This window comes from Fulmarus glacialis, unplaced genomic scaffold, assembly GCF_000690835.1.
Source record: "Fulmarus glacialis isolate BGI_N327 unplaced genomic scaffold, ASM69083v1 scaffold23356, whole genome shotgun sequence".
Lineage (NCBI taxonomy): Eukaryota > Metazoa > Chordata > Aves > Procellariiformes > Procellariidae > Fulmarus > Fulmarus glacialis.
In genome coordinates, this window is record NW_009217789.1 from 2,740 (window position 1) to 15,462 (window position 12,723).

At 51.7% G+C, this 12,723-nt stretch overlaps 2 protein-coding genes across 2 annotated transcripts; both read right to left on the bottom strand.

The window, feature by feature from the left end:
- Positions 1–257: 257 nt before the first annotated feature.
- Positions 258–6,138, bottom strand: LOC104078252 (chromosome unknown open reading frame, human C11orf52). The gene is made up of 4 exons (XM_009579811.1): positions 6,107–6,138; positions 1,677–1,717; positions 855–901; positions 258–494 (listed from the first exon to the last, which is right to left on the bottom strand). Exons 1-4 carry the CDS (start codon positions 6,136–6,138, stop codon positions 258–260), a joined length of 357 nt encoding a protein of 118 aa, XP_009578106.1.
- A 4,552-nt stretch (positions 6,139–10,690) lies between these two features.
- HSPB2 (heat shock 27kDa protein 2) lies at positions 10,691–12,207 on the bottom strand. Its single transcript, XM_009579812.1, has 2 exons — positions 12,074–12,207; positions 10,691–11,206 (listed from the first exon to the last, which is right to left on the bottom strand). The coding sequence occupies exons 1-2, from the start codon at positions 12,165–12,167 to the stop codon at positions 10,755–10,757; spliced, it is 546 nt and encodes a 181-aa protein (XP_009578107.1). The 5' UTR covers positions 12,168–12,207; the 3' UTR covers positions 10,691–10,754.
- Between the last annotated feature and the right edge of the window lie 516 nt (positions 12,208–12,723).

Consider the following 12,723-nt stretch of genomic DNA (forward strand, 5'->3'; position numbering starts at 1 on the left):
AGGAGATGGGTTGCCAGCTTCAGAGGCAACTCTTCCAAGTGGAAGAGGTGTTTTCTGTCAGCAGAATCAGATAGGAAACTATTCATCGTGAGAATAAATATGTCTGTGTCCTCTGAAGAGAAACGCAGCTGGAAGACAGCCTCTCTGCACCTTCTCAGGGAGACTTGATGTGTCCATGAGGTTAACTTGCATCTATAGCATCTCTAAGTCTGTGAAATCCTTTTGCTGCTGAAGGAGGAGGGGGGCCATCAAGCCTTTTATACCAGGGTCCCATTCTTACTGTCATATTTCAGCCTGGGCCGGGGGAAGTTGAGGGTGGCATATTCTGTGGCATTCTGCATTTGTAAGTTCTTCACCTCTGCTGCAGAGCGCTCCTGGACCTTGGTGAACACTTGGATGTCTGCGTAATGAATGCTGTCATCCTGCTTCATACTCTTGGGTTTACTCACGGTGGCGTAGACAGGAAACTCTGGGACATCTTCGTATGTTGGAGCCTTTGGGGAGAAAGAGCTCTGGAAGGTCAGCTCCCTGGGCTGCTGCTACACACGCCTTCCCCAGACCAGGCAGAGACACCCTGACACTGCCCCCAGCACCATCCAGACCTCTGACACCTCAGGCTCAGAGAGAGATTTCATCCTACTGCTTCCACTGCACTTCAGGGGGAAAAAATGGGCCTGCATCACGTGCAGCAATGCACGTTGTTCCCACAGACGTTAAAGCCTATACAGGATGAGATGATTCACAGCTCTGAATAAGCTGCCCCATGTCCTCCCAACCTATCTGGCCTAGGAAGTGGTGGTCAGCTCTGTCTTCTCAATATACAGTTAGGAAAACAACTCTGGGAAGCTGTTTACCTTCCTGCCAGGCTGATGCTGTTGGCTCTCATGCCTCACATTAGTTCCTGAAAAACAAACACCAGTGGATCAGGTTAACACAACTGTTTATTGTTCCACCTTTGAATGCAGAAGTGCAGCGTCTGGCCCATGGGCTCTCCCCATTGGACACAAATCAAATTTCCACCTCATCTGACACCCTCAACCCTAATGCTGTCTCTGAGGCCCGCCTCCAAGAAGAAAGCCTGGGCTTGTTTCTTTGGAAAAAATAAGATTTCCCAGGATGACAACATGCTGTGGACCACAATGTTCTTGTGAGAATCTAGGAGGACAGGCACAGCATAGAGAGCTTCCTTGGAGAAGTCAGATCCAGTTTTAACTTTGTTATTTCCTTTGCTGTCTGGCAAACATATTTTGCCCAGCATGGTCCAAAGGCCACAGGACACAACTGGGCTATTTAGGGAATGCACTTTATTCTGGGGGACTGATGTCGGATGTCTGCAGCTCTTACAGGAGTTTGATGCAGCTTCTGCTATGCTGCCACTTGAGAGTACTCACATGTGTTTTGATGTGAGACTCTGGTAATTGTAAAGATACTGCTGAAGTCCCTCCCCTCCCCCTTGCCAAGTCCCATGGCACATCACACCCCTTGCTTTAAGTTTTAAAGAAATCTTGGCTCTTGCTTCTACCAAACTTGTCTTGAGGAACGTTAGGTACAAAAGAGTATAGGAGGGAACCTCAGCCTCAGGGATCCAATTCACAGTCAGCAGTGACTAATGTCAGCTCACCAGGTGCTCAGTCACTCCACCTCTTGTCGTCTAAAGCATTTTTACAAATCCTTACCTTGCTTTTCGTTCTTTCTTTTAAAAGGCGAAGGACAATTCCTGAAATCAGAGAGAGATGTCAGCCCTGAGAAGCCCCAGCCTCTGCTCTCATAACATGCAAACCCAAATGCACCATCCCAGGGTACCACATCTGTGAGTAATGGGAAAGGCCCAAGAAGTGTCTCGGAGAATAGCTATTGAGCCAAGCCGGAACCTGAGCGACTCTTGCAGGGAGAAGGTCCAAAGGGGAGATGTGGGGATGTATCTCCTTCTTCTGTGACAGCCCTACTATACCCCACAGACACCCCCAAGTCTTCTTGCCTTTCAGCCCTGCCTGGCTGTCCAATATGCATATGCATCAGAGTGAATGAGAACAGATTTCACTGTAGTTTTGCAACTACATTTCCACAGCTGTATGATTAAAGATGCAGGGTGCAGAGCATGATCTCAACTGGCACAAAACTCTTCTCTTAGGGCCAGATGCTCTGATAGCCCTGTACCCTGCGCTTTGGCCCCCTTGCCCAAGGAGCAGCTCTGTACAGACCTTCTGCTAATTTAATGTTTCAGACAGTTTTTCTCTTCTCAGTTTTCCACTTAAAACACAACCAAACCAAACAAGCTATGCGCTTAATATAAGCCAAGCCAAACCCTAATCTCGGCTGTACCTGTGTGACCAGAGAGAGACAAGCCAAATACAACTGTATTCCAGCCATGGAATGAACAGGAGCCAAATTCATTCCAAGGAGCTGAGCTCCTGCAGGCTGGTGCTGGCAGGGGAGTGCAGGCTGTCTGGCAGAGCAGAGACATGCCACATTCTGGGCCAGATGCATGAAGGAAATGTTATCGTTGCACCACGCTCAGAGGGCCGGAGGAGAGCAGGTGCCAGACCTTGTATGGCTCTCCTGCGTACGCATGTCCATCTGGTGCTGGCCGCTGACCAACACAGCATGCAGCTGAGGTCACTCATGGGTCTGTGTCTCTGCTGCAGCACAGGCAGCAGCTGAAAGAGGGCAGCTAGCACTTTTAATGGGGCTACAGAGTTACCAGGTGGTTCCCAAGAAGCATTGTATGTCCCACAGCATGTGCATTTGCCAGATAGTCCTTCCACAGGCGGGAACAAAGCAGTGCCCAAGGCAGAGCTCTGCCTTTGCTGGCTTTTAGAGGCAGTTTCAGTGGGTGGGTGAGCAGGACAGTGCGTGCAGTAATGCCTTTGGCACTCTAATGACAAAACAAAAAAAGCATGAATGCGGGCAAAGAACCTGGAGACCTTCAAAGTGGTCAGTAATCATTAACCAGACTTGCTAGACCTGGGAAGTCAAAGGCGGCTTTGGGGAAGGCAGGGTGGCCATGCACCTGTGCAAAACTATCCAACACTGTTTCTTGTGTCTCTGCTGTGTGCTGCCCCACAGAGGAACCAATGGCCCTCCAGTCCTTGGCAGACAAAATCTGGGGGGCTGCCCCCAGGAGTTAGGAGCCTAGCTCAAGGCAGCATTGCTTTGTCTTGCGGTGGTTCTCACTTGGCTCTTACAGCTCCCTCCTCCACTGTCTTTATGAGCCTGGGGGGTCTCCAGGGCCCTCCTTGCCAACGCTTGTGTGCTAGAGCACTTTGCTTCTTTACAGCATTCAGGCACGTTGTGCAATGTAATTAAAACAGCACTATTTGAAGCAAAATCAGCAGGGTCCCTATCCTCTTTCCTGGGAGGTAGGTTGCAGTATCAGCTTTCCAAGCTGCTCTTGCTTGTTTTGGTTGCCTTCCTTTGTAGAGAGAGCATTGGCAGCCAGTGTGTAGGCTGAAGCTATTCTGAGGCTGTCTGCACGCTAATCACAGCCAGGCAGGAGACAGCATCTCCCAACCTCAGATCTGCGGTAATTAGAACGGATGTGGCAAGGGAAACAAGAGCAGGGCAAACCTCTCCCCTCTTCTCAAAACCAGGTCAAACATGTTGTAACTAACTCACAGCCTGCTAGAAGCACATTGTATTCTGCATGACAGCACACGTCCCTGCTCCTGTATTGCTTCTTTCCCTTTCCCCATGTCAATGCCAACCTGATTTCTGTCCTACACAAGCCTGCTTCACAGTAGGTCCTGAATTTTGGCATCTTTGCTGTCCATGCACACCGGAGGCCCCGAGTACTAAACCAAGTGGTGAGAATACCTGTGGCCTGCCCTCCACAGGGCCACACTTGCAGAGATACCCAGACACCTTCCTTCATCAGTAACTTTTTTCTGTGAATAAATTTTCTGTAATGGCTTTTCTTTAAAGACTTCAGGAACCTCCTCAGTCTCTTGCTTTTTGCTCTGCCTCCCTTAGGGCCTATGCTTCGGTAGTGATCATGAAAAGGATCTTCCGTCCAGGAGAAGGTAGGTGCCTACCTCCCCTGAGCCCTTTTGTAAGTCTCAGCTTTATTTAGGAAGCCCAGCTCTTTGCTGACACAGCTGTGGTGCTGAGCAAATATCCAGAAATTAAAGCAGTATAGGTGCCTGGAAACATCTGAACTAAAATTATGTACCTTTTTTTTTCCCTCTGTCACCAAGGCAAAGCTATGAATCATGCAAACTTCTGCAATGGGGCTTCAGTGCACCCATCCGCTCTTGATTGTGGTCCTCTTTAGGTGTCTCCTAAGCTCATGTTACCAACAGCACATTCCCATTTGCCTTCCTCTTTCCTTGCTTGGAGCCCTACACAGGGCTAGCCTACACAGCACAATGACAGTCTGGGAGCCTGAGGCCCTTCTTCACCCATGTGTTTCCATGTACAAGACAGGGAATGATGCTTCACTGCGCAGTCTATAAGGCAGATGCTAGCACTTGAGTCCCACAGGGGTGCTGGGGTCAAAAGGGTCTTGGCCAGAGCTTTCCCCTCTGCTGCAGGAATCTGCCAGAAGGTAGCAGTGATACCACCAGCAGAAATACCATCCCAGCTTCTTACTTTCCATGCAGCCTCTGGGAAAAAATCAAGTGGGACACAGGAGTCCTGGTCCAGTAGCCTTCGGGAAGCAGAATTTGACATTGCCCCAGAAGAGCCAGCCTGCTCCCCACTGTGCTGCTCCCCAAATGGAGCCGAAAGCTGCTCTCCTGCCTGGCCCTGCATAGATGAGTGACCTTCAGATTCTGATTTATATTTGCTTTTGGATGCAGAAGTGTTTGTGCATGGCTTGGCACTGTCTGGACCTGAAAGTGCCACCACAGCGTACACTGTAATGGTGGTGTTTGTACTCCAGAGTTTCTGGCTTTGCCAGTTCATGTTGTGGCATGGCTCTCCCTGCATCAGTAGTGTACCTGGCAACTGCAGCTCTGCTCAGGGCAACCAGCCTGTGCCCCAGGCATTTCCTGATCAGGCCCTTGTCCACTGCAGTAACGAAGCTGATGCCCTGAGTGCCTCATTTACGCTCTGCCACAGGGTGGAGGAAGTAGAAAACGCAACTTTTGGTGGGGGACATGTCAAGAACCAGCCTTCCACCTCTCACCTGCAGTTCCTATTCCTAAATTCCAAATTCCTCTGCCCTCCAGCTCAGGGCTCAGGTTGGAAGGACTTCGGTATCCTGAACCTCCTCCTCTGCTCCAGCCACTAGGTGATGCTGTGCCTCTTGTAATTATTAAAAAGCGCTGATGAATTGCTAATACTTTTAACAAATACAGTGTTGAAGAGAACGTCCTCGGAGCTTCATCTGATATTCATGGCTCTCCCCCTTGTACCACTCTCAGAGCTGAAAATATTTCCACTTGGCACCGAATGATGCTCCACTATGCCCTTTTTCTGTAAGCACGAGGTCCAGGGCACAACATAAACCAGGAGGGATTAAACTGTCATCCTCTCTCCCAGGGAGGAAGAGCAACATCATCTGAAAAACGTGGCCAGGATTTCCCAAGTGCAAATAAAGCCCAGACAGACGCAAGCTGGGACAGGGGCTGGATGAGCTGAGAGCAGGATGGGGTAGCTGACCCACGAGCCCTTAGTGCCAGCCCTGCCCCAGGGGCCCCTCCCTGCAGCATTCCAAAGGGACACCTTACGGTATGCACCTGGCCGGAGACCACTGGGGCAAGGACAGGGATTTTAACTAGATCCTTCCTAGAACTGAGCTATTCTCAGCTGCTGGCATGGCTGTAGGAACCCAAGCTGCCAGTCCCAGGAGGTCTGGGCTGAGCCTGTCTGGGCTGAGACACGTGAGCAACAAAGCCCCTTCGCCTCCCTCCATCCTGCCTTTGGCAGGCAGGGGCTGCCCCAGCCTCCCGTCCCCGGCCCGGCACCTGCACATCAGTGATCCAATGCCCCTGCTCACTTGCTCTCAGTTTCTGTGTGAGCTGGCAAGGTGCAGGGCTGAGAGCCGGGCGGGAGCCCTGGCAAACACAGCACAAGGAAGCAAAGCTTGCAAAGTCCACCCAAACTTCTGCTCAGGCTGCCCGGAGCTTTGTCTGCCATCCCCATACCTGGCGGATGCCGTACTCACCATGGTCGCCCGCAGCTGCAGAGATTGCCCATGTCGCTCCTGCCTCCATGAAGCAGAAGTGTTTTCTGGACAGGGAGAGCTTGTATTTCCTGGTTCCTGCTCGGCCCCTGGCTATTCCAAGGGAGTGTCTGGCAGTGTCAGATTTCTCTCCATCGCTGCAGTGACGCTTTGCTATGCCCGTGCGTGCCATCTACTGGAGGGCTTGCCCTGTGCCCTTCGTGCCCCCAGGGCCTGTGTTCACCTCTTGCTACCCAGGAAGGAGAGGGCAAGGTAGCAGCATGCCTCCAGGCCTCAGCCCTGAGGCTAAAATTCTGCTTTATGATTTGTACAGTGGATGTCCCTCCGCTATCCCTCTCTCCCACCAGCGCCATCCTGCTGATGCCAGCAGTGATGCAAAAGAGAATGGAGGAGGGACTTCAAATGTTCCTGAACAAAGGAGAAACACCAGGGTGAGAGCTCTCAGTGCTGTTCCTGCTGTTCATCATTGCATCTCAAGCAGGATGTCAGAAAAATGCGTGGCACAGGCTGGCATCACCTGAGAAAGAGAGCGTATCTTCTTGGGAGGGAGGTGATGGCCCAGCAAAGGTGAGAGCAGGCTTGCAGGTCTACTCTCAGCTGAGCTCTAGTGCTGCTGCTTCTGCTGCAGGCAAAAGAGCATATGCAATCTCAGGGACATTACTGGGAATCCATTTTTTTTTAAAGCTACCTAGATGGAAGTGTACAGTTTTGTGTTTTTGAGAATGACAGAATCCCATGAGGGACCTCGCATCATTAAGGACCTGCAATACAGCTCTTAGGCTCACCCCTCACCTGTCAAACAGGAACATTAATGTGCATTTTACCTCTCTACCCCTGTTAAGAGCCCTTCAGACTGTGGCTGGTCATTCCTGGACTGAACAACAGATAGCTGATCTCTGGCAGCTCTAAAAGAGCTGACACTCAATATTGGAAGATACCACATTAATGTAGTCCTCCAGCAGAAACTGTACTCCACAGCTTTGATTTGGCAGTCAGCCCCAGTTCTGTGCAGGCCTGAATGCTTCATGGGATATGCTGACAAGTGGGCAAGTTTTAATTCACCCTTCTGGTGGGCTATCTCTCAGGAACCTGCCCTACTCCCCTACTCCAGCTGTACGCATGCTCTCAGCCAGGCTCACAGCATCATTTATCATCTGCCCAAGTGCAGAGCAAAGCTTGTACTTGTCCAAAAGTAGCAGGAGGAGAAGGGTTTTTCTTTGGAAGGACCATGGGGCAGAGCTGCTCTCTTAGCTGAATCCTGGATGAGCTGCACCGTGAGCCTGAGTCTTGCTCCAAAACTGCTCCTCAGCATGTAGCTGTAGAAATTGCAGAGCTCAGCCTGCACCACAGGACTCCGAGGAGAATTTAGGATCAGGTTTATGCAGGCAGATGGGATTCAGTCCTGGTCCCAACAGGACCATGTTCTCAGGGTCCTGCAAAGACCGGGTGGTCTAAGGAGTCTGTCCCTACTTGGGAAGCTGCAGACTGTGTGTCTCTGGGTTTGCCACAGACACTGTTGATTTAGCCAGTGTCTGTTTTGATTTCTGGGATAACTTGGGCTTTGTTGCTTGTGGAGAAATAAAAAAAAAGGCTGGGAGCCTGTTCCCATCAGCCCCTTTCACAAATACTGGAGCTGCTGGTTTGAGCTCCATCAGAGAAACAGAAAAGCATCAAAAACATTGGCAGAGCTGGAGAGCATTTGGCTGCCACTCTGCATTCCCTCCTCAGTCTGTGTCTGCAGGGATGAAAGAGAGCATGGCTTCCAGCGCTCCTGCTCAGCAAATCGATCAGGCTATTTTGTGCAAAGCCTGCCAAGGTGCGGAGGAACAGCCCAGTGCCAGCCCCTCTCACTGTATCACTGCTTGGGGCAGCTGTCTTCATGCACTCAGGGACATTGTCTGGTAACAAGCTGTGCAACTGGCACAGGACAAGCCTGCAAGTGCCCAGTAATAGAGAATGAACTCATTGGAGAGCAAAGATAGGGCTAATAAAAGCCAGAGAGGGAACAGAACTGTGTAATGACTACTAATGCTATGCATTTCTATTGCAATAGTGTCAAGGTACCTCAGACACCAAGGGACTGGGACCACACTGTGATAGGTGTGTGCCTGTACACACAAGGCACACAACAAGCTGGCATCGTCTATAAAAAATGAAGGACAGAGAGCTCTGAACTGTTTTACGCCCTTTTATCTTAGAATCCACTCCCTGTACAGCCCCAGCCCTAGCCACACGCTGTTTTCAGCCCCCAGTGGTTCAGCAACCCACAGCCCTTGTATTGCAGAGTCAGAGCAGGGCCAGATGGCATTTCATGCTCTAGCATGTGCCATGTCTACACTGTGTGTGTATGTGCACTCCTTCAGCCAGGCACCCTTTGCCCAGCTTGCAGGTCATATATTGGCCATCCTCCCTAGTCCAAATCCAGTGAAGATGTTTCTCCTAGTGACAGGAGGCCTGCAGTGAGTGAGGAGACCATCAATCCTTCTTACCAGCACAGAAGATGCCAGATCAGAGACAAAGAAAAGCCTTTTATAGCTGCTGCTCTGAAGTGGCTGTGAGTTTGAGAATCTTTTTATGGCAGGGGACTAAGGAAATCATGCCTGTGCCTGAGCCCACATACAGACACAGGTCTCTGCCCTCACCACAGGGATATGGGCTCGGGAACTCAGCCCTCCTGGGACTCAGGACTCAAGTGGGTGCTGCTGCGAATGGGATGTGGTATGTATCTGGTGCAGTGCATAAGGCTGGTGCAGTGTGCACTGAGAGCAGAGAGAGGCTTGTACACAGGGGAGCAGTTAAGGACTGGGCTATTCCTGCCCTTACAAGCAGCTGCTTCAGGTGATTGAAAGTCACTAGCCCAGGATTATCTCTGGAATTATTATTAATGACTTAGACAAAGCCTGTTGTAAAGGTGATTTTTATTTTGACAGTGTCTGAAATACTTGCTGGCAGCAGCTTATCTGGTCCTACTTCATGAGTAAGGGCATCCCTCAGCAGTACAGGCTGTGAGTGTGGGCACCTGATCTGCGCTGGGGCAGGGTGGAGGCTTAGCCATCCTCCCACTTGCTTTCATGAGGCTGGCAGGCAGGGCTGCTCTTAATTTGATTCTGATCCTCATTGCTGGCAGGGGCCCTGAGAAGTAGAAAATGGTTCACTCTGGTCTGGATCCCACTTTGCCTGGCAAGGGTGAAAGAGCAGCCTTATACCAGTGTTTCAGCAACTGAGGAGGTGTGCTGCATGGGATAGACTTCTGAGCAGGACATTTCTGGCCCTATGTATTCATGGAGGCAGAGTGCAGAAGCCTGCAGGTGACATCCCAGCAGGGAGAGGGAGAAGCTGTCTCCACAGGGACCTTGGAGCCTCCTCTCTCCCCTGTGGGAGGGCTGCACTGAGGCATGTCAGGGACCCCCATATTTGGCCAGTGACACAGCATTTTGGCTGCTTTAATTGGCTCTGACAAGACAAGGATTGCAACTGGCACCTGCTGAGCCCTCGGGACCATCCGAGGCAGCAGCTGCCACCGACAGCAGCACACACGATCCCTGGCCCAACATCACAAGACATTTCTCATGTAGCTGGTAGCATCACGGTGTCTGCAAAAGGGGCCAAATTCATTCACTACAGAGAGTGCTGGGATGCCAGCAAGGTACTTGGGATCTGTGCAGAGCCTTTCCCTTCAGCATTTTGGGGTTCACTCCCCTCACAAGGGCTGAAAAGGTCTGTGTGTGAACAAGCCTTATGTTCCATAAACTAGAGGGCTGAAGCAAGCAGAGACCGTGGCTTGGCATTTGTTTACTTGGGCTAGTTCCAGATCCAGGTCTGGAAATGCACAGTGAGCCTCCAAGAGCCCATCACTCTACATCTTTCCTCCTCGAGGCTACTGCCTACTGTGGGCTCCCTACAACAGCAAGCAACTCCAACTGCACCTGAGCCAGGAGGGCCAATCACAGAGGTCCCCCTGGCTGCCCCATGGAGAGAGTCCCTCCAAGTCCCCAGTGATGCCATTTCCATAGATGAGCTCAGTGTGAACTTTCCGCTGCTCTTCTCCTTGCATCTGGAGCAGCTAAGGCACTGTCCATCCTTCCTCTTGCAGAGTAGCTTGGCCAGAAGCAACATGAATGCAAGGCAAACAAGGGAAGATCAGAGGCAGATTTATTCCTCTTTCCTCCTGAGAGCTACAGGCACTTTTACAGACCAACAAGCACCTTCCATCTCCACAAAGGTCAGCCACCAGCTCAGAAGTGAGGCACTGGGATCATCTCTTCCCTCTTCCCAGTACGCTTCTGGGCTAGAGCACAGCAGCTGTTTAACAGCCTACTGCGACACAGCCTCACAATTTAGGGTAAGAATGACGCTTGCCATTTGGGGTGAGAGAAAAGTACCCTGCATGGTGCTCAATGAGCACTTGACCTAGGAGAAAACTTGCATTACAGTCCCTCACACTAACACTTTAGTCCCCCTTTTTACAGTTCCAAGTCCCTTTTTCCAGCCATCAGCCTTAAAAAGCAGAAGTCTGGCATATATATGGCTGCCTCACAGCTCTGCTAAACACTGATGGTGAGAAATAGGGGTCTGGCACCATGAATTCCTCATCCCTGCCCCCCCCCGCTCAAGCCCAGATCTGGGGCCTTTAAGACTCTTCCTTCCCTTTTCCTTCCTCTGACTGTTCTTCTTTCCCCACTGGCTGCTCCTGTTGCGTTATCTTCACCTCGTTGACTCTGGCCTTCACCTCCTTCCCTGTCCGGGGAGCCACAATGCTTAAGATGCCATCATGGGACAATGTGGCTCTCACCAGCAAGGGGTCGACATCCAGAGGAAGGATGTAGGTCCTGGTGAACTCTCGGGAGATGAAGCCATGGCGGTCAGCCTTCTGTGGGTGCTGCCCCATCACCTCCAGCAGGTTGTCTACGGTGCGGACAGTGAGCTCATCCGGCAGGAAGTGACAGACATCTAGGAATACCTGGAATTTGTGCTCATTGAGGCTGATCTCAGAGGTGCCTCGATCCAGTTGCTTATTGATCCGAGGCCTGATGTAGTAGCCATGGTACAGGGCAGGGGCTAAAATCTCACATGGGGACACACCTGAAAATGAGACTCAGTGAGGAGTGTGGGGTTTCCAGGGGAAGGAGTTGGAGAAGGATGGTTGACAGCAGATAGAGGAGGGTGACAGGAGGAGGCTGGGACCTGGCAAACACCTTGGTTTTGCCACCACATCAGCACAATATGGACGGAGTCTCTTGCGGTTTGTACCTTTGTGTCTCCAGAACATACACAGACCCAGATGCCCGCCAACCACTGCCTCCCACAACACAGCCAGCAGCTGCCAGCCAGCCAAGGGCTGGCATCCAGCATTTGCATGTCTGCTGGGTGGACAGGGAGGGACTGGTAGGTGCACTGGGCACTCTGCAGTGCAGGGGATGGGCATGGAAAATGCTGATGGTGAAGAAACTGCCCCGAAGAACTAAAGGCCTTTTGTGTGCCATTGTTCAGGGGGCTTTCCTTGGAGCTTTTTGCCTTTTCAAGCTGTTGTACTGGTGCTGAATGGTTCTGCTGCTGCCCACATTCCTTCCCCTCCACCAGCCGCTGCCCGGCTTTGTGCTGAACACCCCAGCTCAGCTTTTCTCCACTGCCCCCAGCTGCAAAAACTCACCCCCAGGCGCATTTTGCTCCATGTTTGCACAGCATATGCATGAATGCCAGACCACTGGGGGCATGAGGGAGGGACAGGAGAGACAGCAGTATGTATGGATGGAGGAAGTGAACCTGAAGAGAGACCCTGACTATTCTCTGGATATTCTCCCCTGATTTGACCTGGATTCTTATGCTCAAAATTCCTTGGCTCCAGCTACCCTGGCCTGCTCTGGAACTCAGTCTCCCCAGGGGGACTCCATCAGCCCTCCTGCACCAGAGGAGAGAAAGGTGCCGGGGGGATCCCATCTCCTTTCTTACCTTCTCCAAAGTTCTGGTCGTAGATCTTGCTAGGGTTGGCAAACTCGTACTCCGAACTCATGGGGTAAGCATGGGGGACAGTCCGTGCAGCCATGGTGTGTCTGAGAAGGGGACCTTCCAAGCACTTGCTGCCTCTGAGAGTGAAGGCTGCAGATTGCAAGGTTTTAATTGGGTGAATTCCACAGGGGGGAGTGTGTGATAAAAAGATGGACCAAAATAGCCACGCGCACAGGATGCCTCGCCAGGGTGACGAGGGAGGCTTCTCACTGCATTCCAGCAGGGAGTGCAGGCACTGCCTCCAGTCAGGGATGCCTTGGGAAAATCCCGCACCTCCTCCCAGCCTCTGAGGTCCCCTTCTTGAGCAGGGGGTGCAGGAGGCAAATGGGCAGCCAAATACAGCAGGGAGGCACAGAGGTGAGCTGAGGGAGGCTGAAGTAGGAGAAAGCAGGACAGACCCCAGACTCTGCTGCCTGTGGTGCTCCCAAAGGCAAGGGCCAGCAAGAAGGCTCATTGCAAGCAGGTTCAAAGAGTTCCTGACACTGGTCCTGCTGGCCCTGAAGCACCCCATGGGGACAGGGCAGTAGCTAATGCTGGCTGGTGCTTGATCAGGTCGTGCAAAGTCATGTGAAGTCACTATCACACCCATCACC